The following is a 27,177-nucleotide window of genomic DNA, read 5'->3' as shown; positions in this document are numbered from 1 at the left end:
AAGAAAGTGTCAAAGCCTAAAGCACTATCGGTAATGCAGTTTACTTACTGAGCTGACTGAGACTTTGGTCCTTCTTTGATCCTAAAACATAAATTTAAAAAAAAAGTGCACAACTCAATACATGAAGAACACAAATAATGTTCGAGGAAAACACAAGCAACAAAATGTAAAAATCTCAAACTGGTAAAATGTGTGTATGACATAAATGGTGAGTCAAAATAATACGTACTGTATGGTGGCAATGAAAAGAAGAAAATATGGTGATGGTAATGGCAATGACCATAAAAGTGGGAGGTTTAATAAAAAAAATAAAAATTAAAAAAAATTAAAATTCTGACAAACTTATCTTGATGTGAGCCACACACTTATATCTGTCACGATAACAACGAATGCAGTCAGATCACCGATTCAAGGAAAACAAGCCAAAGTATCTAGCAACAAGAACACTAGCTTAGTGACACTAGAGCACCGCACAGGTGCACACAATAACTAGTACACAATAAATATATTGAGAACAGAACAGAATACAGCAGTTACTCTTTGCAGTAAATTACGCAGGTATTAGCTTAAAATGTAGGTGTCGTTCTGCATCTGTCATCAAGCATCAAGCATAAAAGGATTACTGTCATGCTTAAATTACCGGTTATTAATAACAAGTTTTTAAGAACGTTAAACTAAGCCTCCCATTTGCAAGTTATAAACCATTGCAGGTCATGATGATTCTGCCGAAAAATATGTATTTCTGTGAAAAAATATTTTTAACTTGCCAAATGTGAGTGAGCAAAGTTTGGTATAACTTTACCGAGAGCCAAATAAAATTAGAACATTAAAATTAAATAATGTAGTGTTTTTAAAGTGCACATGTTTATGCATATGAAGTAGGTATAAAACCACTCTCCTCATACATTAAAGAAAACCAAAATTAGTAAAGTAGTGTGTCATGAAAAATAACCTTGTAATAGAAAAGTATTACAAGACAACATCCAGTCAACAAACATCATCGAATTGTTCCACAATAATGAGAGTGAGAACACACAAGAGAAGATTATAGTCCCGTTTACCCATCAGTCTTGCTGCCTTGTTTCTGAGTGAGCCAGTCCATATTTATCCTCTCGCTGTGCTCTCCCAGTGACCTACAACGTTGTTCTTCATTGATCCCATCAGTCTCGTCTCTGTGGTCGCATTACAAGCCTCATATTTATCTGATCGAGCCTTCTCCCTGCCAGCATGTCGACTGGGCAGAACGTGTGAAGATCTGCTTCAAAGCACCAGCCTCTGTGGACGCAGATCCCATGTGTGTCATATGCTCCTGTACTTTACTGAATGTGTGTACAGGTCCATGCGGGAGCAGTGTATTATTTGCTACAGGGCTGTAAAATGACTGAGTGTAAAATGTCATGAATGATATAGTTGGTATGTTGGCTGCTGAGGGGAGGCAAGTATAAAATACAACAATTTTTATCTATTTGTTTTGAGCCTGTTCTGACTATATCTGAAGCTATAGTGCTCTCTAGTGGGCATAAGGACTGCAGAACTAACAATTACTAAGCAACCTTTTCAAAGTCCATTCCAAAGTTTATTTATACACAAAGTGAGAAACATATGCACAATATATTCATTCATCTACCATATTTTCTATATGACTTATCCTTAAGAACCCATCCTGGACTAATAACTAGTCAGGGCCAATAGAGAAACAACACTAACCATTCACACCTATTGGAAATTAAACATATTTTATTAATTTTAAACATGTTTTGGATTGTTGCTTAGTTGTAACAATATACTTCTTGTTGTTGTTTTTATTGTTGTTGTTGAATATCAAAGTGACACATTATCATAACATAGAAGGCAATAAATACTGTGTAGTACCAACATTTGGGGGGAAATAGGATTCATGCCCCATCTATATTCATTAGTGTCGCGAGTGAGCTGGAATTTTTCCCAGCTGACTTGGGAGGAAAGGTGGCATACCACCTGGACTGGACATACAGTTTGTGCCTTCTTTAATAGTAAAAATATAAATATGATATGAAATTACAAGCACTACTTTCAAAACCAAAATTTGGTCTGGAAGTGTAGACAACAAGCCAATAATTTTTAGAGGTTTGTTTACCGCAAACTGGAATAAGACTCCACTGATAGCCAGATTGAAGCATGACAAGTAGCCAACTAAAATGCTACATTTTTTATGACATATTGAATATTTCTCTAATTTTTTGACGATATAATGCAACAAATTAGCCTCACTGACAATTTTCAGAGGAAAGTATCCAGAAAAATTAATGTCAGGGCATAGCCACCCACTGCAGCCAAATGAGCTAAATGAGCCATGATAGTAATACATTAAAACACTTTATTCTACCACAAATATAATTGTTTATATTTTTAGAAATTAAAGCTAAGGATATGTTCATGTAATCTCACAAAATGTCACACAAAATTGTGTGTTCTCTATTAATTGTACTTTTTGTTGAGTACAAACAGAGGAAAAAGAGTAGAACAAGCACTTACATATACTTTCCTTTTTAATCTCTCCGCCTCTCACCTATAAACCAGCTGCTTCACAGAAATGGTGATGTGACAGCTCTAAGAGCTGTGAATCATCACTTTTACCCACTGCTGAGACAAGGTCGGCAGCATGTCACAAGCACCTCAGCAGATCCAACAACTTCTGATTGGCAGTGCAAACATAGGCCACTTTCGCTATTAGAGGACATTAATAAAAATTGAATTGGAATGAATGAGAAAATGAGCAGCAATTAAAAAAAACTTTTCCTTTTGAATGGTGTGCCAAGCTCAAATGAGCATTACTTCACTTTGCATTATACAAACCCCCTAATTTGACACATTGATTGTCACAACCTTGAGAACAAAGCTACTGCTCACAAAGATTAGCTACAACTACACACTACAAAAGCATCTCAAAATCCCTTTAGCATTTTAAGTAAATGAGATGCAACTTCATCTTGGCATCTACAGCAGACACATTCGGATAAAAGATCTCATGCCTAAGGCAGTGAACCCTGAGATTCCTCTGCGTCCACCACAGATTGAGTGATAATTGGATCATAAAGGAGTAATCTGGCTCAGTGGGTAAACACCAACTATGTACATCATTAACACAGACCCAGACAGTTAGTTCTGGCATAAGATGTAACTTTCATGCAAATGATCAATAGGGAAAATGTCACAGATTTCTGCTGGAGTTAATGTTGACATATACCAACATGCATGACATGAGGATATGGTATAGATTTAGTGGGAAAATTGGGCAGTAATGCACACAAGTGCAAGTAATGTTTCCTGTAAAACAGACTTAAGAACTCCAAATACTGTAAATACAATGATGGCTCCAAACACAAAAACCCCAAGTGTCATACAATTGACCACCACTAAAGTCACCCAAAAATTTGGATTGAAAGGTTGAACCACCATCATCATCATGCAGATTGTCATGTCAGCACGTGGCAGAATGCTTCAGCAAATCTAAGGAGACAGCAGTATACTTCCTTCGACCGTACCTGAGAGTCATTCAGTTGCACATTTTGCTTTTTTTGGGGGACTTCCTAATTGTAACACTGATTCCAAAAGAATATTTACACTCAAACCTAACACAGTAGTCTAACCCCGGGATTAAGGGATGAGTGAGCAGAAAGTGACAATAATATAGACGTTGAAGAGAAAGAAGCTGTGAGCAGGAGCCACCAACTGGTTAATTGCTACTGTCATTTCTTGTTATACTGTACAAGTGAGAGTGTTTTATTGTTTTATGATGAGGTTGACTTATTTTTATATGTGAAAAAATGAGTGTGATAAATCTGCAACTTAACTTTTACTACACGCTTTATACACAACATGTTATAAGAATAAAGTCAACAACTGAGAAAATTAAAAAGGGCTCACCACGATTTTTACTCTGATTTGTTATGGTTTATTGCAACCATATCTATGAAACTCAAGGTCAATTGTGAACAATAACTTATTTACTGAATTAATCATTAAAGCCTACACTATTATATTATTGTGACAATGTCAACAGATATAAAAGACACTGACATTATCAAGCATAACAACCATTTTCATCACAGCAATTTATATGGTTACAAATCAAAATATATGTCACAGGCTTCAGTATGCAGTATTAGTCTATGTAGTTTGTTGCAAATTTAGCATTGACCTTAATGAGTAAAGTTTGACCTGAGGCACCAACCCTGAAATGTAATGATCAAGTTCCACCAAAAGTGAATTGACACATATTCCCTCTTTATAATTCATCAAGTCAATTGATGAGCAAATAAAACATGTCATTTTCCATAACTGTAAAATGTAGCATAAAATGTATCAACATAACAATTCTTCAAATGTGCTCTATTTTCATTCCCAGTGCTAGTCTAGCACGAGATGCTGTCTAAATCTGCGCAGGGGCTGGTCGGACTGGGTTTTGGTATTTTCACAGACACACTGGGTAGAGTTTAAAACAGCAGTTATGCGAAATTGTGACCATAAACAAACTGATTTGCTGTAGTCCATAAGTGTAAGGTTGAAATTTGCAAAGTACATATTTAAGGACCTGTGAGAAGACCTCAGCGGATATGAAGCAAAATTGGCCAGGGAGATCACAGATTTGTGAAGTGGGCACTTCATCCCCAATCGTTCACCAGAATTGTGCTACACTACCTGCACCAATAGCTAGACGTGGTTCCAGCAAGTGTGTAGTTTAGTCAGCTTACAGCTGCCAAATGGTCAAGCATGTCAAAGGGGGGGCACACCATGACACAGAGCAAATTCCCGGAAAGGCAACACGAGCCTTACAGCGGCACAAAAATCCAGATGTGGCTGTTTTTACGCTCAAACACAGCTGCGCTGTCTATGAACATGCAGTGTGTCATTGTTTACTTGTCATCCACATGCAGGAAATCAACATCATTATGTAAAAGGAGGGCATACTGAAAGCAGTGGCTCATTTACATAATTCACACCTGCTCATTCCAATGTACTGCATGTACTCCGCATGTACTCGTAGTAGTCAAAAGCACTACTTTTCCTCTTTAATGTATACAGGCAACGCTGTTGACTTCCTCTGGCAAACGCAGCTGGAAAAGTGTGATAGGCTTTTAAGGGTGGGTGGCTAGAGGCTTGGTGGGATGGTTGTTGGCCTTAAAAAACACAGATAGAATTGAATCCATAGGGTACACTCATCTGAACAGGTATTTTAACAGTGCACAAGCCAAATCTCCTGACCAAGGACTAACATTCAGAATGTTAAACAGAAGCTGGCGACTGCAGGTTTTCTGCACAACAGGGAAGTGGTTAATCTGTTGCCATATATAACTAAAATCCATCTGTTTCCTTAGATTACTGGCCAGGATTCAAAAAGCTCCTTCATGTCTCCCTTCTTAGATTCCCAAATGGAGATTCAGCTGATCACTCAGCAGCTCACATATTCACAAGTTAATTTCCAAATCAAGACTTTGGATACATTTACTAAGGAACGGGTAAAAAAAAATAAAAAATAACTGCATCACAACTAAGTGATTAAATAATTTCTGATATAGCTCAGTGTATCAGCTATAAGATCATATGAAAAACATACCATAATGCTTAGTCAGAGAGGTATTAATTTACTCTTCTTGCTCTATGACTAACTGAGTCCAAGGTGTAGTGTGCTTTTCGCATTAAGTCAGTTGGGATAGGCTATAGAAAATGGTGTAACAAATGGATCAGTCGATGTTTGACTTACAGTATCTATGGCATCATAGTAAGAAGTGTCTTTAATATTTTGCCCATCGTATACTGTAAAAATATAAGGTGGACAAATATAGCATATTATTAACATTTGGCCAAATTGTATGAAAAAAACAAAAGTATTAAGGCAGTGTTGGACAGGTTACTCAAGATCAGTAATATATTACTTATTACTAGTTACTTGCTTGAAATATTCCTTACTTATTACACCCTGCTAAAAGTAACGAGTTACTTATTACTTTAAGTTATTTTTTTCTTCTCACCCTGAATAATTGCATCCTTTCTCCCCAGAAGTCTTACTTTGCATGTTCAACATAAGAAGTATTTTCTACAGCCTATAATATATATATATGTAAATTCTCATTCTCATTGTTGATTTAATTCTTTACACATGGTATGAAGAGTCCATCTGAGTCAATTTGTAGCCTCATTTGAATTATATTAACACTAAGACTTTTACTATATATGAATTCATATTTTGCTGACTAAATGAAACCACATATGGGCTAAAACTGATAACAATAATAACAGTTTACTGTTCGCAGTTCCAGAAATACGCAAACAAATTCATTCAGACCAAACAAAATGGGTGGTTTACACCACCTACCTGAAAAAAGAACAGACAAGTATGAAATGTTTCCAACCGGGAAAAAAAAAACTGAAAAATTTCCATATCCGGTCGGAATGAAAATAGTAGTGATTTCTTTTTGGGGGGGATTAAATATTATTACTAAAAAAATATTTTTTAGTAAATATTATTATTATTATTATAAAAAAATTGAAGGAGTTTGTTACACTACTCATTACTGGGGGAAAGTAATATTCATTTTAGTTACTAGTTACTTTAGTTACTTTTCCGGACACATACCTTAATCAAGTAGTTATTTACTAAGGAGATGAGCTAGTATCAAGTTCATCTTGAATTTTAATTCTTCACTTACAAAGAGATTTTGGACAAATATTCGCTTTTCCAATTTTGAAGAAACTTTTTTTCTCCAGCATGCCTCTGCCCCCTGTGCACAGATCAAGCTTCATATGCATGGGTGGAGGAGTTTGATTTGAAAGAACTTAACTGGCCTGACCATCAAATACCTTTGGTATGAATTAGAACAAAAAACTGTAAGTCAGGCTTTCATCCAACTTAAAAGAATGACAACTGTTCTAGCTATAAATGGGTAGTAACTTAAAATTTCCTTCCATTTTCCATTTTATGTAGACCAGTATTTTGGCCATATTGCTCTTGCTTTTTTTTTTTTTTTTTTTTTTACATGTGAATGCTTGGCAGCCTTCTTTGTCTTCATTTATTTTCATCTCGACAGATGTATTTTATTCTGGCTGTGATCAGCACCTTTTTTTGGGCAATGTCCCGTGCTAACGTCACACCTCTTCCCACTCATGACTGAATAGTAGCTCTGGGAGTAGAGAGCCAGCCTTAAACCTAATCCTCCCTGCACCACCACTAGGGTCACAACCCTTTACATTAGCTAGATATCAAACTGCAATATTCAGACAGAGGCTACTGACTCTAGCGCCATGCCCTCCTCTAACCCGCTACGATTTCAGCATCAAATGACTTCACAAGCACCAGTTCTGTGCAGTCTTTCTATCACCCAATTATTTCCGGTCTCATAGCCAGCAAAAGTATTTGCTTGCTGCTTTTGCCCGGTGAGACAATTCTATAACGGGAGAAACACAAACGAAGCTAAAACACAAAACAAACAATAAACACCTCTATAGTACAGCACGTAATCATGATGACATCATCCCATTACAAATACCGCACTAGCTACACATCCCCCTTTCTCATATCAGCACATCACATGTGACCCTATTCAAACAAAAACACACCTAAAAAAAATCTCAATGAGGCTGTTGTTTCTGGATGGCTGCAGCAGGTGGACTCTACTGTACTCACTTGGGGCTATAATAATAGCACAGGCATGTCTAACAATAGAATTGTAATAGATATCCTGGCCTATTGTCATCCCAGCCTTCACTACTGCGTCCTGTGCCATTTGATTATCGCGCCCCATCAGGAATGAATTTAAGATATGAACTTGAGGAGTGTTCAGACCTTATCAAAATTTCAGGCACAATTCACTTTGCAAATAATACAACACACTTTTTGTAAAGTTCACTAGAGACAAAAAAATAGTAAAAATCAATAGGGGAATATGCTACTTGCATAAATTTTACCTCTGAAAAATCTAATACCTAAAGAGTTGCATATGAAATGGCGGTGTTGGAATCTAATTTTGAAAACATATTAAAAACACACTTTTACAGTACATCTGTTTAGGGATGGATAATTTAGTTAATAAAACATGAGGCAACAACTCATAACATATTCAATAATACACATTGATATTTGATACTGACGCTCCTGACCACATTAATGTAGCAGTTGACAATTTCCTTACTCGGAACTCACTAACGTGTAACAAGTTCACCTTTTACAACTGAGCACTGCCTCAGAGGCTAAATTAATAACCTTGATCAAATAAGCATTGTCTTTCTAACAGACAAAATTTGAAGTACGTTTGTGTCGGAACTGCCGAAACAGAAGTGACTGGCAAATTCAAACAGTTAAAAATGCGCTCACTGCAAAAAGTGAATTCTTAGGTAAGATATAATTTCTTAAATTTAACCTAAATCTACTTATTTTGCCTTGACAAGTTATTTTCACTTAAAATAAAATTGTCAGACAAGATTTTTCTGCTTATTTTAAGATAATTATTACTTAATTATTTTATTTGATCAAATAGTCTTGGCATTGAGTGTTAACGACAGTTACGAATGTAACTACGGTTCTATGAGTCCCGAACGACCGCCAGATGGCGTAGCTGAAACAGCACGGAAAATACACACACACACACACACACACACACACACACACACAAGTACACTCGAGAAAAGAACGCATAAAAGGACACATAGTCGCTGGTTCCGGTTGACGCAATCACCAAGTATAAGAGGGGATGGGAACCAGAACACGGTCTCTCAGAACCTTCTCACGCTAAAAACACTGGGGCTCTGAGTGACAAGCAATGCTGGGGAGGGATGAAATAGAACAGCCATTTTTAAGTACTGTGAGGCTTAAAACAAGTATTTTACACATTTTTAGATGGCTAACCAACATCAAAGGCCCTGAACTGGGGTTTCATAAATTTAATGTTCTTATTTTAAGACTTTGCATAATCCAGTAATAAGATGAATGGAAAAAAATACAAGTCTGAAAACAATCCGACAAAAGTGCAATATAGCTCTTTATTGTTAGCATTTTTTTCTTTTGTAAAAATCATCAGTTCGTTTCATTATACTTACTAAGCTCATTTTTCCTCTTGCCAGTAAATGCACTACCAGCTCAGTGGCCTAATGGTAAAGTGTCTACCCTCAGACTTGAGAGGTTGAAGGTTCAATCCCTGTCTGGGTCATACCAAAGAGAATAAAATAACAATACAAATGGGACCTGTTACCGCTCTGCTTGACATTGAGTTAGCCAGCCGTAAGTGAATATGTATGTATTTGAAAGAAAATATTACTGTACTTGTTTTTCGTCTAAAAAATCCTATTTTCAAGACAGCTGTGGTTGATATAGGCCTGGTATTATTTTCTTATTTTTCAAAATCTTACAGGTAAATTTAAGTAACATTTTCTTGCTCTGTTGGCAGGTACTTTTGCTTATTTGAAGTGATCATGTTATTATTTTACTACTTTTTTTTTCTTAAAATTTCTACTGTCCTTTTTGCAGTAGTTAAAAGTGAAGTGTGCACGAGCACCCCATAAGAGGGTCAAAGTAGACCAAAGTGAACAGTGTACACAGGCAGACAAGTAGAAAGGCAATCCAATATCACCTCGCCTAAAAATACTGATGTACAGGCCATATGGCGCTACACACTCAAGATGAAGTATCAATTAACTTATGGAATCATCATTTTGTGCATAGACAATAGGAGTCGGGGACTTACACTGCAAAAGTGCTGCACAAGTAAAAATACCTTCAACTAGACAGCATTGAACATCTGTCTGGAGACAGACAGTTCTGCTAAACTTTCTCCAAATCAAAGGATTCACTTGCATTAGCTTAGCTGTCACATTGCACAGATGGAAAGCCATGATAACAAAGAAGACCATGCAACAGCCATTAACAGCAGTTTGCCTGCTTGGTAAATTGTTCAAAAATGTTCAGGAAATTCTCCATAGACTGTATCATTCAGAGGATTTCTGTGGTTCTGTGCCACTACCATTGACCTCATTTCACTTCTTAACAACCAGGCGTTGCAATTTGTAGCTCCGTAGGGCGAATAATATTAAGGGATTAGCAGGAGACCCTCCATCAGACTTTGGTCGAAGGGCATGATCCTGAGATCACTGCATCAGCTCTCTTTGTCCCTCCAGCCAGATGATGGGGATGAAAAAAAGGCCTCCTCTGGTGGATCATATACACAAAACCACACCTTTTAAGCATGCATACATGCAGACAAACAAAGCTCCCTTCACCCCTAGGCAGGGTGAGAACTAGTCCAGACTCCACAGTGAGTGTATGTCTTAATGTAAGATCCATGCTAGTGACTTTGAATGAAGCGTTCAAATACTGGCCATATACTTCTTTATAAGGCCCAAGGCTACATTTGTGATGTCATGTGAAACATTTTTCTTTATGGCAATCAATCTGGCATGTACTTGACATTCACTTAAAAAAAAAAGGAGAGAAAAAAAAGGAGAGAAAAAAAAGAATGCTGCTCAACATCAAATTATTTGCACTTTGCAATGTCGAAGAATGACTTGTTTGAAGCCCTGAGAATTGGGGAGTAAACAATGTATATTTATTCAGCCAAGAGTATGTTGCCCTTTATCGGGAAAGGGGCATTCACGGTTTCTGAGTTCAAAATGAACCCTGAATGCCTCACAAATGGGATAGCTAAGGGATAGCTAACAAAAATTAGGCAAAAAAATATTGATTCTAATAATATATTCATTAAAGTAAAAATTGCAATTTCATTTATATAATACAATAATGATAACACATTTTGGAAAATGTCAAACATGCTAATTTGCTTAGTAGAAGAGATGAATAGGCGGCATCTATGTGTTGGAGTTATTGGTTTGCACCTGCTTCAATCAGCCTGAATGAGCAGAATACACACACGCACACACACACACACACACACACACACACAGAAAACATACCGAGTGAAGAGAAGATTATAGAGAGGGCTTTGTGTAAAATACCATTAGTAAATAAACCAGCACTCACACACACAGCCAAACATTTGATTGTGTGCCAGTGTGTGTTTGACATTTTTGCTACGCAATATTATATGCCATAATAGACATTAATGTGAAAAAAAACAGTACTGTAGTGTTAATTTCGTTAACTAAAACTAAACAAAAATATTTTTGTCAACACACATTTTTTAGACGAAAACTAAACAATACTAGACTAAAACTCTCATTAATAAACAATAACTGGGAATAAATCAGTATGCATTTTCGTCACCTAATGAGGACAAGACGAAAGTGTACCTCACCGGACTAAAATGGACCAACTGTGGACATTTTACTTCATGAACAAAGTCTCTGCTAATCTGTCACTATGACACTGTCACACACCCTTGCAATTCTGCATCTAGCAAGTGCAACAAGCACAAACACATGGGACAGAAAGGAGGTGGATTCACGGTGAAAGGTTAAAAAAAAAGTAAATACCGTAGCATTAATCCAACAATAATCCGATAGCTAACTAATACTCGCTAACAGACTAGCTCGCAGCATGGAGCCACAGTAGCCACTGACTGTAATTGTGTGTGCGAAGTTGTTTTTCATAAAAAAAGATGAGAGAAAAAATTTTGTGAAATAGTTTTAGATGCGACAATATCATTATTAGCATTATCTGCTGACAAAAATAAACAGGGGTTGTCCTGACTAAACTGGACTAAAATGTTTTTGTTGACTAAAACTAGATGAATAAAATTATCTTTTCTTGGACTAAGATAAAGACCAAAATGCTAGATTTACCAAAAGTGCTAAAAGTTGACTAAATAAAAACGGGATGAAGTTGACTAACTATGATAAAAACTATCAAGCGTGATTGAAACTGGACTAAAATTAAGACTACATTTTTAAAAGTCTGATCAAATTTACAGTACACTACTGCATAGTCTTTTTGATTGATCAGAATGAACATATAGCATCACACACATGGAAGTAAAAGAATTTCCAAGTGAATTGTAAAATTTTGTGTTGCTGTTCTAGCCCAGTCTGTGGGTGTCAGCTGGCCCCTCGAATGCCTTGTCTTTGCCTTTGGCTTGAGGGGGGCTCTTCTGTCGCTCTTCGAGCCCTCCTCCTCCCTCTAACCTTTAAGCTGTGTTGAGGTACAATGAGGGGTTGCTCCCCATTAGCCTTGGGGCCTGTTTAGGGACTGGGAGCAACATTCCCCTCCCTATGTGGTTGTCCGGCTGGACATGATTCTTATACCACACATCACACATTAGCCACATACACTGACTGTATAACAGGGCACTCCTCCTTCTGTGGGTCTGTTTAGGTGTTTCACTGGTGCTGGTGGAATTGTATCGTTATGCTATCTACCCGTATTGACCCGGGTCCTCCTGGATATTGTTATCATCAGCTCTTGTTAAGTAGATGTTAACAAATTGCTTCCTGCTGCAAATAAATTACTTATCATTCATTTGACACTATTTTCACTGACAACAACATTGACCAAACATTTTAGAATACACGACATTTAGCAATGGCATGGATTCTAAAACTCACTCACATAAGACCTTACTGACTTCAAGGACTTTGCAGCTATTCGATATGCAATACAGAGAGCTGTGTAAAACTCCCATACAGCGCTCCCTCACTGTTTGCTAGTGATACAAGGCCCCCTGCACTAAGTGAATTTCCGCAAAGTAGAGGTTGACTTTAAAAAAATATTTATATTACTTTTTATTTTCATTTATTTTAGGCTGAATTTGCACACTTAAGCCATCACGGACCCCCACATTTTTTAACACTTGTTACAATAAATAAATTAGAATTTTAAAATGCAAACTGTATAATAAATACCGAGCTACTGATTATATTATACGATAAGTATTAGCTTCTTATAAGTGACATATTCTGGCGAGTACATGTAAAACTCTGCATTTTCTCCTTCATTCATTTTATATACCTTAATAATGTCCTATTTCATGTAGAAATATGGTGCAAACTATCCAAATTTTCATTAAATAACATAAACGTGAGATGGTCTGGCACCATGATGAAGCTTTAAAACTATAACTTTAGCTTACTCTCAATTTAGACAAATAAAGTCACAGCTAAAACATATTCCAGAAATAGAGCACTGAACTTTTGGTTGCATTTGATTGTAATTTCCCACTCTTTCCCTAAAAAAATAATAATCAAATGCTCAATGTTAGTTTAACACATCTAAATTAGTGACACATCGAATATTCGGCCGAAAATAGCAACAACAACAACAAATTTGGCATAAAATTAAAGCCGAAAGAATATTAGAATTTAAATTAATTATAATAAATGCAATGATAGTGAAAATTAGCATACTTTTTTTTTGGGGGGGGGGGGGCTTTTGGTTTTTGGTTTTCGGCCAAGCATTTTTTCATTTTTGGTTTTCGGTTTCGGCCACACATTTTCATTTTAGTGCATCCCTAATTTAAATCATGTACAACCGATATGCATGTTCAAATTAAGTAAGTCCAAATAATGTATTATCTTTTCCAGTGTAGAAAGCCCCGTGTCATGACTCTGTTAAAAAATCTGTTCTAGTTAGAACAAAAACCTTCACAGATAGGTATCTTTTTTCTCACCTTAAAGACAATAAAATCCAAAAACCAACCCAGGAAGGATTATCACATAAAAATAAATGTTTGTTGGGTTGAATTGTTGAAGTTAGAGTTTATAATCAGTGTGTTATGTTGAATTAATTCCCAGTGTTGGTTTTGAGAGCAGACACCTAGTCTTCAGGAGCGCTCACCTTCCTTCAGAGGTTCAGAATAGGTTAGAAAGATCAATCTTTTTAATGCATTTCTCAATCACATCTTTAAAAACAACTCAAGTAATTAATACATATTTACTATACGTCCATCTTGACACCTAGTCTTCCTAGCCATGATTTAATGTACAGCTGCACTCCAGTCCTTTGATCACTGAAAATGACACTTCATTATTAGTAAAATATCGATTTAATTTTAACTTTCATCTTACAGCAAATCAATAGCGACACACGGCAAAATCATTCCCCAAAACTGGTCAGCTGCTTTGTGAAATGAACGTGTTGATGCTTACCACAATGGTGAGTGAACAACAAATGCTGTGTGCAGAGTATCACGCTCACACGCAACACATCAGCTCTAAAATAGAAGAGGAAGCTCACTACTCAGAACCTGAAAGATCATGAGTCTCTTCATAATAAATACGGTAATATAGATAGCAAGGGTCACCCTACAACAATAAACATATCGATAGCTCACTATCTCAATAAAGCGTGAACTTGGCCTCTTGGACAAGGAAATTAATGCACTAGGATTCACACTTATATCCACACTTTGGTTCAAGAGAGACCGGCATTGTATGACATTGCCGTTAAAGGGAATGTCGATAGAGTGATGAAAGACAAACTATGGCAAGACACTGGGACGCAAGTGGATATACCAGGTAGGCATTACTTTTATACTCTGTAAAGAGACTGAGGGTGTGCTTCGCGTGGGAGTACATCGAAAGTGAAAAAATTAGCGGCATACATTGTTAACCTTTTTATATTCCGCCCTAGTCATAAACAGGTTTAGGAAATCCAACAAGTGGATAAATGGTCACAAATACTGCAAGTATAACTCAATGGGCCACCTTGCCCCCACTCCCATGTTTGTATTCACAATATTAAGAGCAAAACATGTGCTTATTGCTGTCATTTGGGCCATGGGAGCTACCGTTGGCTTTAGGTTATGTTGACAAGTGACGAGCAAGTTGTTTACATTAGCCATTCATTCAAGTGACGGGCTTCACTTACGCAGCCACTTTAAAAGCGACTCAGAGGAAGTCGATTGCATATCACGGGAGGAAATATTCTTACTTTAAATAACATTAAGAAATAGTCAGTGTGAGCTGTCATTCCGACTGCGAGTGTTGAGGGAGCTAGCAGTGATCCTGAGGTCACGTGACTTTCTCTAAACACGCCCCCCTGCGGCAGGAAAGTATTGTTAATGGGCTACAATGGCGTGGAGGGCGAAAACTAGCGTTTATCCGTCAACTTTCCGCCCAAGAGCATTGACGGTCACTTTGTTGAAAAGGACATGATATAGACGAGGTGGACATGTTTTTTTTGTCAACTTGGTGACGCCGGTGAGTTCTTTCAAATCTGATCATACAAAGGCTTTACAAGTTTATACAATCCAGATTTATTTCCCCTTTATGTGTGGTTTCACGCCAGTCTTGGCAGTCTTATTTATGTACATAAGCAACTTATCAGCTGCTAAATCGGCCGCTGTCATTTATACCGTAAAAAGTCTTCTTTATGGTGTTGGTCAGTTATTAAATTCAACTGTGTAATATTTATTCAACCGTAGCAGCACAAATGAATGAAACTGATTATTTCCCCTACATTTGCGTGTGGTAACAGTTAGCATCTGCTGATTTAGCCACCATGTACAAAGTGCAACATTGGCTACGCATTGGTTACTCTTTTGGTAGCCTGGAGCATGCTCAATAATTTTTTTGCCTCCTATCGTTGGGGCAGCTGGTCTACAACAGCTGTCAATCATTGTTAAAGTGTGGCGTTTGCCGTTTACTCAAAGTACGCGTTTTTTATGCTGCCAAAATGGTTGCACTAACGGCCATTTTGGGACATGTGATGTCAACGTCAAGATCTCTATGTTTTACTATCCTGTCTCAAACCACCTAACACCATATTAGCAATCTAAGATGCTAAACTTGTCACTGGGAATAAACAATGAATATGTTTTTTTTTTTGTTTGTTTTTTTTTCTTGGGAGATCTCAGTATTGATCATTTGAAATGTCATCATCATTGTTCTCCCTTTTTTTTTTTTTTTTTTTTTTGTATGTGTGTTTGTGCGTGTGTGCGTGCGTGCGTGTGTGTGTGCGTGCGTGCGTGCGTGCGAAAAAAAATAAAAATAAATAAGAATTCCCATACCGTTCACCTAAACCGAACACTTCAAAATCCAGCCAGAGTCGTGGGGCCGCCAGGAGACCCAAAGGGGGACCAAAGAAAAGAAAGAAAAGCGAAGCCCAGCACCGACCAGACACCACCCACCGGGCCACTAACCTTCACCAACCCCCAAGACATCCAAACTCCAACAAATCAGGGAAACCTCAAGGGCCCAAAGGAGAAACTGAGGAAAGGTAGAAAGGACAGACGAAGCAGAGTGAGATCCACAGACACCAGCCTCCACCGAATCAATGACCTGAGGGAGAAACAAGTTGTGTCTGAGTCTCGATAGATGCTGGTGTGGTGGATCTAGCATGCATGAAAATCTCCACCAAAGAGGGGAGCCGTCGACCCCCGCCAGGACAGAGCAAGCGCAACACCTCAGGGCCCCCCAGGCCGCGGCCGCGCCAAAGGAAGACCCCCGGGCCCCGCAGGGGCCACCGGCCGGAGAGCAAACCCCGGAGCAGGAGCGCCCCCCACCCCAACGCGGCCCGCGCCCCCAACCCAACGCAGCAGGACGGGGCACTGCAGGCCCACCAGGCACCCCACCGGCCCACAACCCCCGCTCCCCCCGCGACCCCCCCCCGCCCCCCACCCCCGCCACCCACCCCAACCCAGCCCCAACCGCCCCCAGGTCCCCAAATCCCCAGACACCCTCCCCACCCCAGCACCCCCCACCCCGGCACCACCACCACCACCCCCCCACCAACCAAGCCGCCCCCGCCCCCCGCCCCCACCCCCACCAACCGACAGCCCCCCAGCCCCCGACCCCAGACCCCGGGGACACACCGCACCCAGGCATCCGCGCCGAAGAGGGGGCCGGGCAGTGGAGCGGAGAGGGCACCCGCGCCCACCCCACCACGCGGAGGGACGGAACACCAGGGGCAGAAGGGGAGATGGGGGCACCGGAGGACGGGCGGCATCCCCGAACCCCAGGCCCAGCGGGGAGAGGCCCCGGTCGTCACCCCAACGATCTAAGTGAAAAACTAACCCTGTTACTAAGTTCGCCAGCTCGCCGACTGGCGAACTCTACCCCTAAACCGTGTGTGTGACCCCACCCAGTGTATATACATAAGTGTGTGTGTGTGGTGCATTAAAATTGGGGGCAGGTGAACCGGAGCAGAGGGAAATGATATCCCCCCCTGCTCCGATCCATCCGCCCCCCAGGCATGTCAATGAGCGTATGTGGTGCATTAAAATAAATTAATGGGGGGGGGGGGTGCACACGGACAGGCGACCGCAGCACTGCTTCATACCGCGGCCGCCCCAACCGATGCCCCCCCCCCCCCCCCCAGTTGTGTGGTGCATTAAAATTTGGAGGGGAGCTGCAGGGCGGAGACGGTGTCTCCACCCCACCCCACTCCCCCCCAAAGTGTGTTATGTGCCCTAAAATGTATTGTGCAAAACTAGTGCAGTGAGTTAAGAGGAGCGACCAGCTGGGCCCCCCCCAACCGGGCGGGGGGGGGGGAGGCGCACCCGCCCACCAAAACCCCCACCCACCCCACCGGGACCCCGGCGGGGCTTGCCCCCCGGATACCGGGGCCCGCCCGAAGTGCCCGGAGGCCCACCGGAGCGGGGCGGGCACAACACCAATCCCGCCCACTCCCCCGGCCCCCGGAGCGCCGAGACCCGGGCCACGGACGGAACCCCCGGCCTAGGGGAGGGGGAGGAGGGCGGACAGGGGAGGGGGAGGGGACGGGGGAAGGAGACGACAGGAAGGGCAGGAGGCAGCAGCAGGGCCGCAGAGAGAGGGGGAGAGGAGGAGGAAGGGCGACGAGGGAGAAGGGACAGGGAGGCGGAGGACGGGCGGGGAGAGGTGAAGAGGGAGAGGAAGCAAGGGGGAGGAAGGGGGAGGGGAGAGGGAACCACGGGGCACCCCGGCGGCCCACAGGCCCCGACCCGCGTCGCCGGACCCAGAGCGACGGACCGCGCCGGGGCGGCGCCGCCCCGGACACCAGGGAGAGCCCCGCAACACAGCACCCACCACGAGACCCAGGGAACGACCAAGACGCAGCCGCCACCCAGCAGCCAACAGAGGGGCAGACCCGCCCACGCCCAGCCAGGGGGGACAGCACCTGTAGCGTTAGTCCCCTGGCATGCAGTGAATCCGAATATTAGCCTTTAGTGCCCATTGGAGGTGAATCTGTTCGATCCTGTTGGCAGCAACTGGGTTCCTGACTATAAAAACACAACCATTAGTAACAAACTGCCAAATGCAGAGACATCAATGTAAGTTATCACGATGTGGTGGCTCTCGCTAACAGGCAGAATTAAATAACCAGAATTAGGTTAAAATATTCTATATACGTAGACCATATTTCTATGAATTTTGATATTTGTTTTTTATTTGAGGCCGATATTTTTTCCATTAAAATGTGATTTATGAGGAGGTTAGACCATTGGTCGATATTCAGAGTTTGTTTATTTTTCCAGTTAACAAGAATTGTTTTTTTAGCGATAGTAAGGGCTACAAGTGTAGATTGAAATTGTTTATGTGGTAGGTCAGTTGTTGTTAGGTCACCTAGCAAACACAAGTTTGGAGATAAAGGTATCCTATAGTCCAAGATAGCGGAAAGTTTTTCTAAGACTTTAGTCCAGAAATACATAACCGGGGTGCATAACCATAAAGCATGAAAATAAGTGTCTGTAGTGTTTTGTAAACACTGGAGACAAATGTCGGAGTCGGAGAGGCCCATTTTCTTCATCATATATTGAGTAATGTATGTTCTATGGATTATTTTGTATTGGATAAGTTGTAAATTTGTGTGTTTTGTCATTTTAAATGCATTTTCACAAACTTGAATCCAAAAGTCAGATTCCGGAGCTATAGACAAGTCTGTCTCCCATTTTAAGATGGGTAAAGACATTTTATCCGTATATGAAAGTAACTTATATATTTTTGAAAGTTTTTTTGTTGTTGTCGGAGAAAGCTTGGTAATATCTTTAGCTAAGCCAGGCGGTTGGAGCGTACCCTGAAGTGTTGGAATTTGTTTCTTTATCATATTTTTAACTTGCAGATAATGTAAAAAATTTCCGTTTGTTATTTTGTATTTTTGGAGCAAAGATGTATATGATATAAACATATTATCTGAGAAGAGATGGTGAAGATGTGTGATTCCTTTCTGCTCCCACACACCTAAATAAAACGTTTGGTTGTTAATTCGAAAGTCAGGGTTATGCCATAGGGGAGAAAGCCCACAGGGCTCCACTTGGGCTATTGTAATTTCTAATGCCTTCCACCAAGCAGTCAGGGTGGCGGAGATCATTGGGTTTTTAAAACAATTATGTCGCTTAATCGATGTTGTAATAAAGAGTAAATCTAGAAGTCTGAGGTTATTACAGTCCTTCTGTTCTAGTTCCAGCCAACAGTTAGTATCTCTGTTGGGTTGTGCCCATAGAACGATATATTGTAGCTGGTTAGCTATATAGTAGTACATAAAATTTGGTGCCTCTAGGCCACCTTTGGATTTACTTTTCTGAAGAGTAGATAGACTAATCTTTGCTTTTTTTTTTTTCCAGTAAAATTTTGTAACGGCTGAGTCCAACAACTGGAACCATTTAGCCGTAGGTTTAAATGGAATCATTGAGAAAAAATAGTTTATTTTAGGTAAAACTTTCATTTTAACGGTGGCTATTCGTCCTATTAAAGAAATAGGAAGATTATTCCAGCGTTCCAAGTCACTATGAATGTTATCCAGAAGTGGAGAAAAATTTAAATGAATTAAATCAGTTAATTTAGGTGAGATTTTTATGCCTAAGTATTTTAAATTACCTATAGGAAATGAGTAATGTGGGTCCTGGCTTGCAGGGTTCCATGAATTTTCTGTAATAGGTAGAAGTGTTGATTTTGTCCAGTTAATAGAATAATCTGACAACTGTGAGAATTTAGTTATTAAGTTAAATACTTCCCCTAACGAAATCGCCGGGTTTTCTAGATAAAGTAAAATATCATCGGCATATAGATTAATTTTATGTTCTGTTACCCCAGAGTGAATTCCTTGAATCCTTCTTTCCTGGCGTATGGCTATTGCAAGTGGCTCGATAAATATTGCAAATAATAAAGGGGATAGTGGGCATCCCTGTCTTGTGCCTCTCTGTAAAATAAAGCTCTTAGATATAATCCCGTTAGTAGTAACTGTAGCTTTGGGAGAATCATATAATACTGACACCCAGTGGATAAATGATTTCCCAAAGCCAAATTTATTTAAAACAGCAAAGAGGAAGGACCAGTTAACTTTGTCAAAAGCTTTTTCTGCATCCAACGATATAATAACTGCCTTCTTATCATGCCGCTGTGACATGCTAATAAGGTTAAAGAGCCTCCTAATATTATTAGTAGAGTGGCGATCTTTAATAAAGCCTGTTTGGTCGTTATGAATAATTGTCGAGATTACTGTTTCTAATCTAGATGTGAAAGCCTCAGTAATAATTTTGATATCAGTGTTAATTAGTGAAATCGGACGGTAACTTGATGGAAGGGTGGGGTCTTTTTCTGGCTTTAATAAAAGTTTAATTGCTGCTGTATTCATGTGTGGACGTATGTAACCATTAGTTTTAATTTCTGTTACTACTCTTAAGAATAGCGGAGCAAGCATTAACCAGTAGTGCTTAAAAAAATATAGCCGGATAACCATCTGGGCCAGGTGCCTTGCCATTAGGCATACTATCTAGAGCACTGTACAACTCGTTTATAGTAAGTGGCGCTTCTAACATATCTTTATATTCAGTAGTTAACTGAGGCATATTTAAGCTACTGAGGAATGCCTCAATATGCTCAGGGTTAGGTTTGTTAGTTTCTGAGTATAGGTTGCGATAATAGTTATAAAAAATTTGATTAATTTCTTCTGGTGATTGTGTACATTCACCAGTTGTCCCTTTAATAGCCGTTATAAGAGATTTTTCCCGATTGCGTTGAAGTTGGTTTGCAAGAAATTTACCTGATTTGTTATTATATTCAAAGTTGTTGTATCTCAATTGTTGTATTATAAACTCTGTCTTTTTAGTTAGCATATCGTCTAACTGTATTTTTGTATTTTGTAAGTCAGTCCATATTTGGTCATTTGGGTTTATTGCGTACTCATCCGTCAGTTGTTTAATTTTATCTTCCAAGTCATTTTCAAATTTTTGATCCTGTTTCTTTTTATAAGATGAATATGATATAATTTTACCTCTAATTACTGCTTTCCCAGCTTCCCAGAGAAGAGATGGCGATAGGCCTGGAGAGTCATTTATTTCCAAAAAGTCTGCCCACTCTTTCCTTATAATTTTATCAAACTCTGCATCGTTTAGCAGAGAGATGTTAAAACGCCATGTCGGTGGTGGTTTAAAGGTAAAATCAACTTGTAGGGAAAGTGAGACTGGTGCGTGGTCGCTAATAATAATAGGATGTATTTTTGTAACAGTTTTATCAGCAATAGAGTTATTTGTAAGAAAATAATCAATTCTTGAAAAAGACCGGTGTACAGCGGAAAAGAAGGTAAATTCCTTCTTATTTGGGTTTTTAAGTCTCCAGCTGTCGACGAGGCCAAAATCATCCATATATTCCCCTATTACTTTAGTAGATTGTAATCGCCTTATACATGTTGTGTTATTAGAACGGTCTATTAATGGATTTAAGACTGTGTTAAAGTCTCCTCCAATAATAATAGTAGAGTTCGCTGCTAAATCAAACAGCTGAGAGAAAAATTCATGGAAAAAGGCCGGATCATCATTATTAGGGGCATATAAATTGCCAAGTGTATATATCTTATTAAATATAGTTATCTGAATAATAATGTATCGGCCCTCTGGGTCTGTTATTGTATTATTTAGAGTAAAGAGTAAATTCTTATGTATGAGTATACAGACTCCTCTTTGTCTGCTGTTATAAGGGGCAGAGTATGCTTGGCTAAAATTCTTATCAATAAGTAATTTTTCTTCAGATTTTTGTAGGTGGGTTTCTTGCAGGAGGCAAATATCTGCTTTTAATTTTAAGAGATGGTCTAAAGTTTTTATTCTTTTTGCCTGTGAGCGAGCGCCACAAACATTCCAGGAAACCAGAACTAATTTATGCATACAAACAATATAGGCTCAGTCCTGTGTAAATATCTGCATAGGCCATTTGTCAATACTGGCATGTTATAGGATAGAATCAAAGTAGTTAGGTGATTTATATAATTTGTGTAAAATATAAGGAAATGTGTAAGTAAATATAACAGTGAAAAAACGGGTAGGGATGTGAAAGTGAAGGACGTTAGTGGGGAGTTAAACAACATGAATATGTTTTAATAATAAAGAATAATAATGCATTAGATTCACATAGCGCTTTTTGGACACTCAAAGACGCTTCACAGTGGTTGCATTATTCTCACACATTCACACTGCGGTGGCAGTAAGCTACTTAAGTAGTCACAGCTGCCCTGGGGCAGGCTGACGGAGGTGTGACTGCCAGTGTGCGCCTACGGCCCCTCCGACCACCACCAAACATTCGCACCTTCCATACACCAGTGTGAGTAGCACATTTTTGGGACTTTTGTCGAGGTTGACATCACGTATCATCGTCATCGTGAAAAAAAATATCAAAACGGTATGTAGTATTTGCGTTGGTGACCGGGGGTCAGAGCGAACACGAAATGCAAAGGTTGTGTTCATTAGCTCAATTTGCCCTCTTTTCCCCATTTCACTCATAATGTAGCACCGTTTTAAAAACTTTATGAACCTGTTATGTCTTATTGTGGGTGCTTCAGATTTCTCTCCCGTTCCAAAACCATGCATATTATAACTATATAATAATATAAAAATGCTGAAAGCCATGCTGAAAGCCATTTGGATATTTTGACACTCATGTCAGTGTTTCATAGCTTATTGCTTCACTTGTTTTGGCTTTTTTTTTTTTTACTGAGGGGTAAACTGCTCTGTTGATAAAAGTATTTAAAAGGGGTATTCAAAAGTAAATTGATACGGAACTTATTTTCTTTCACTGTGCATTTTTCTCTTGTCTGTCCCAAAACAAGCTATATCTACTATACAGTATCTGCTGCAACAACAAACCGTATTCCTAATCATAACAGTAATACTACAACTAATAACATCATAATAGCAGAAGCCATCTGCATTCTGCACATAAATCAATATTTACTTGTCCAATGTTTAAAAAAAATAAAAAATAAAACTCGAGAACAATTTGGCAACCTTGACATAATTTGGTCCTCAGGGAAAACTAATTGGAAAACCCTGATGTATGGAGTTCACAGGATCATATAAGTACCACATACAGCATACAGTAGTACATGATTGTCCACGTATCCTACTACAAACTACTGTAGTTACATTTTTTGACAGTCATGTTTCACCAAGGGCATTTCAAACTGCAGCACCGGGGCAGGAAAATCCCTTCAAACTTTGTTAGAGGGATAAGAGCCTAGAAGAGAATAAATTCTATGCTGACGAGTGCAGATGTTATTTAGAACAAAGCCTGCGAGACAATGAAGTCTGATGTGCCAAGCATGCTATGGGAGATGGCTGATGCTTGTCAGCGGGGACTGAGGCTGTCATATCAGCAACAAGACCTGATAGCATCTCAGACGTCAATGTCTCTCCTCTTGTTTTCTCTTCTCATTTCCTCTACTCGCTCCAATACTAACACCACCAAACTTTCCACTTGTCTTTCCCCCTTCTGTCCTTTCCTTTTCTTCACACCCTTCACTCTCACAAGGAGAATTTAACAGGCTCTTAATCAGCGCAAAGCAGTGTGGCACATCTGGTTAAACTGTATTTTAGAGTCAGCAAATCCTTTTAATGTAATATGTGAAGAAACACAACATTATGACACAGCCTGATATATTCTATCCATCTGGCTGACACATTCTACTGTCAATAAAAAGCACACGAAATCCACATAATTTCACACCTTTGCACCATGTTCATTAACATGGACATATATTTTTGATCAGTCCCACATTGTACTGGTGCGTATGATCTCCATAAAAAATAAAGATAAAATATATCATATCACATAAATGAGTATACAGTTGTGCTCATAAGTTTACATAACCTATGGGTATGTAAGCTAATGATGATATGGTGAGAAAAAAAAATACAAAATACTGTGGCAATTATTTTTGATATTTTCAGAGGTTGAAGTGAACATGAGCAGAAATGCGGATGTGAATTTTGGTGAGGATTCATAGAATTTTGAGTCATCCAGCGACATTTACCTTTTGTACATCGGAGATGGGAAGTAATGAAATACAAATACTTTGTTACTTTACTTGAGTAGTTTTTTAAGTACTTTGTACTTTCCTGAGTATTTATTTTTTAGACTACTTTTTACTTTTATCTGTTACATTTTAACATGAGTATCTGTACTTTTTACTTGATACATTTTCAAAACAAGGTCATTACTTTTGGTTTTTAAATGCATTAAAACGATTAAAATAATTGACCTGGAAGAAAAATCAGCGGCCAATGTATCCTGGTTCCACCAATAATATGAAGTCCCGTACATCCCAGCCTGTTATTGGCTCTACGACACGTGATCACATAACGTGCAATTGGCTAGATTAGAACAACCTGTAAATATGAGGGTAATGTGGGCCACCACTATTTTACTTCTACTCGTCAAGTACATTTCAGAGTCTGTTTTTTTTACTTTTACTTGAGTCATTATTTGAGTGAGTACTTTTACTTTGACCAAAGTTGTTTTTACACAAGTAACTGTACTTTTACTCAAGCAGAGAATGTCAATACTTTTCCCATTTCTGATGTACATGTATAGTTGTGCTCATAAGTTTACATAGGTATGTAAACTTATGAGCACAACTGTACATGTGTGGTTTGTGTAATAGTAATAAGATGTAATGAATCAAAGCTAATGTTTCACACTTCATGGTGAGCACAACACACTACACCCTTACACGTCTCACATTAAGAGTTTGCATGCTTTAGCCTTTAACTGAGAATGTCAGACTATAATAAATGACATCTAAGTTTATAAGAAAGCAGTTTATTTTATTTTTTTATGTGAAAACTCAGTGGAGGTCTGCAGTCCATACTGTGGTATGCTAGTTTTGATCACGTGAAACACAGACATGTCCGTCAGCCATATATGACAAAGTATGCTCACAAATGCAATGCTGATGAAATGTTATCATTTGAATTGGAGGAGACAGTGGCTAGCTAGTTCAGCAAATCACATGGATGTAACTTTTTTTGTATTTATTTTATTTCATCAATAGCAGGCCTCCTAATTAATTAGGATTAATGAGTTGTTGAAAAAAGTTAAGATTACAGATGGCAAGTTAATCTCTCGAATGATTTGATTTGGATCCATAACATTTTTTCTCATCTGTGTCTCATGCAAACGAAGCCCATGCAACTTGGTGACAGAGCATGCAACACTTCTGAGTCCTACAATAGCTGCATCTCAGAGGGAATCCCTCCTCTAAGACAGTCATAATAATTAGCAGCTCAAAGGATGCCCTAAGCAAATGATTTGAATCTCTGTGATCCTTGAAAAGCAGGAAGCGGATGCACTGGACCACTCATCAAAAGTGTTAAAAGTATATTCTATCTTAACCTAACAACATGTTTTAGATTTGTGATTTTATTTATGATTGGCTCATAGCATCAATCACAGCACATGTAATACTGTAGAAAGCAAGAGGAATACAGGAAGTGATATGACAGGGATGAAAAGCACAAAACGAGCCCAACTGACTCTCCTTTCGTTCTAAGCCACTAAGCAGAAACAGGAAATAGCCCGAGGATAGAGGAGGAAAGAAAAAGTGAAGCCCGGGGCATTCTATGGGTCACCCCATTACAGCCAGATGATGCTTGCTTCAATTATATACCATGTCTGGATGTGTGGGGGATGGGGGTCCCATAAACATCATTACTGTTCTGCTCAGAGACGCATTGATGCATGGAATGCCGAGCTAGCTGATAGCTTCAGAAGATTTCATTGCACAAATACTACTGCAGTCGTGGTTCATATTTGTATGAGTATGGCGTTCTACAAAAGGTATCTGCATGGCTGCATCCAACTTTGGACATGCTCCTACACAGGAGTGCTAAGAAGTAAGAACCTAGCTGAATCATGCAGGTCAGCCCAGCAGCTGAAGGCTTCTCTCTCTGTCCACCATCCCTTCATCCTCCCAGGATTCCCTCTGTTAGATTACACACTTTGATGTTCAAATTGCCACTTTCTTGAAATGCCATCCAAGCTGCTGTGGGATTGGACCGTTACTGCGCAGATGCACACGCTATAAGGGGTGGCTACACGGTGGGATCGGTGTTTGATTCTGAAATCGCTGGCGATGCGACAAATCATTCAAAGACAAGCTAATCCGTTGCAGATACAGCATATGAGCGTATGAATGTTGCCCCAATGTATGCGTTAACGCTTGCTTGTGTGATTCATGGGTGGGTATTTACTTATTTGATGACTCATGATGACTCAACTTTTCCACTTAGTCAATACAACTACACAACATGGGCTGGCTGAATGACTGAATGAAAGCATTATTTCACTATGAAAAATACGTCTTGCTACAAAACAAAAAAAACAGGAGGACTCTTAATGGTTACCTGATATCATTTATCAGGATGTACGTATATTCAGTATAGTAGTTTCAGTAGTATGCAGAAGTTCAGCTACACCGGTCACATCATTCTAATGTTACCTAACATTATGCTGAGATGTTCATTAATGAGAAAGCTTTATCAAACTAAAAGTGAACCCTTTTACCTTCGACAAAAGTAAATGTGACAAACACTCAACCATTGTTAATAAATAAAATGAATAAATACATAAATAAGGAGTGGGGTTGATGGGGCGCAGAAAGGGTCTGTGTGAATCAAACAGTACACAGCACAGTAGCTGAGGTTGTTGTATCTTTGAGTACATGAGTCATGTTTCGCATGAAGTAGCGCTAGGTAGGGGCTGCATGACTTTCTTTCCATTAGGAATGCTGCCTTAGTGCAAACATTTACCTGGTGATGGAAAACAACAGCCCTAATGCATCATAAAAGCTTGCAGTAACAGGGCTCACACTAACGTCACTGGGCAAGCTTTGAGGCAAACGGGGATGGAGCACAGGCGAGCCACTATGGGCAATTGTAACCATTATTTGGTTATTAAAGACAGTCCTCTCGCTGGACATATCATTAGATACACCTGCACAGTCTGTGAACCGGTACAAAGAGCTACCTTTGTAAAGATAGTAATAATACACTGTCACAGCAGAGCTGCACTGCA

General features: G+C 39.4%; 1 protein-coding gene across 25 annotated transcripts in view; it reads right to left on the bottom strand.

The window, feature by feature from the left end:
- rims2a (regulating synaptic membrane exocytosis 2a) overlaps positions 1 to 27,177 on the bottom strand; it is a 153,581-nt gene that overhangs the window by 123,428 nt on the left and 2,976 nt on the right. For 9 of the 25 annotated variants that reach the window (XM_077576050.1, XM_077576081.1, XM_077576071.1 and 6 more), the window contains exon 3: positions 49 to 81. The exons of the other annotated variants lie outside the window; for them this stretch is intronic. In XM_077576050.1, the coding sequence (XP_077432176.1) occupies positions 49 to 81 (33 nt within the window). The remainder of the gene's footprint in view (positions 1 to 48; positions 82 to 27,177) is intronic. 25 annotated transcript variants of the gene reach the window in all.

The sequence above is a fragment of the Vanacampus margaritifer genome, chromosome 9, assembly GCF_051991255.1.
Source record: "Vanacampus margaritifer isolate UIUO_Vmar chromosome 9, RoL_Vmar_1.0, whole genome shotgun sequence".
In the NCBI taxonomy this organism is placed as follows: domain Eukaryota; kingdom Metazoa; phylum Chordata; class Actinopteri; order Syngnathiformes; family Syngnathidae; genus Vanacampus; species Vanacampus margaritifer.
The sequence above is the reverse complement of the archived record's forward strand: the minus strand, read 5'-3'. Positions and strand labels throughout refer to the sequence as shown.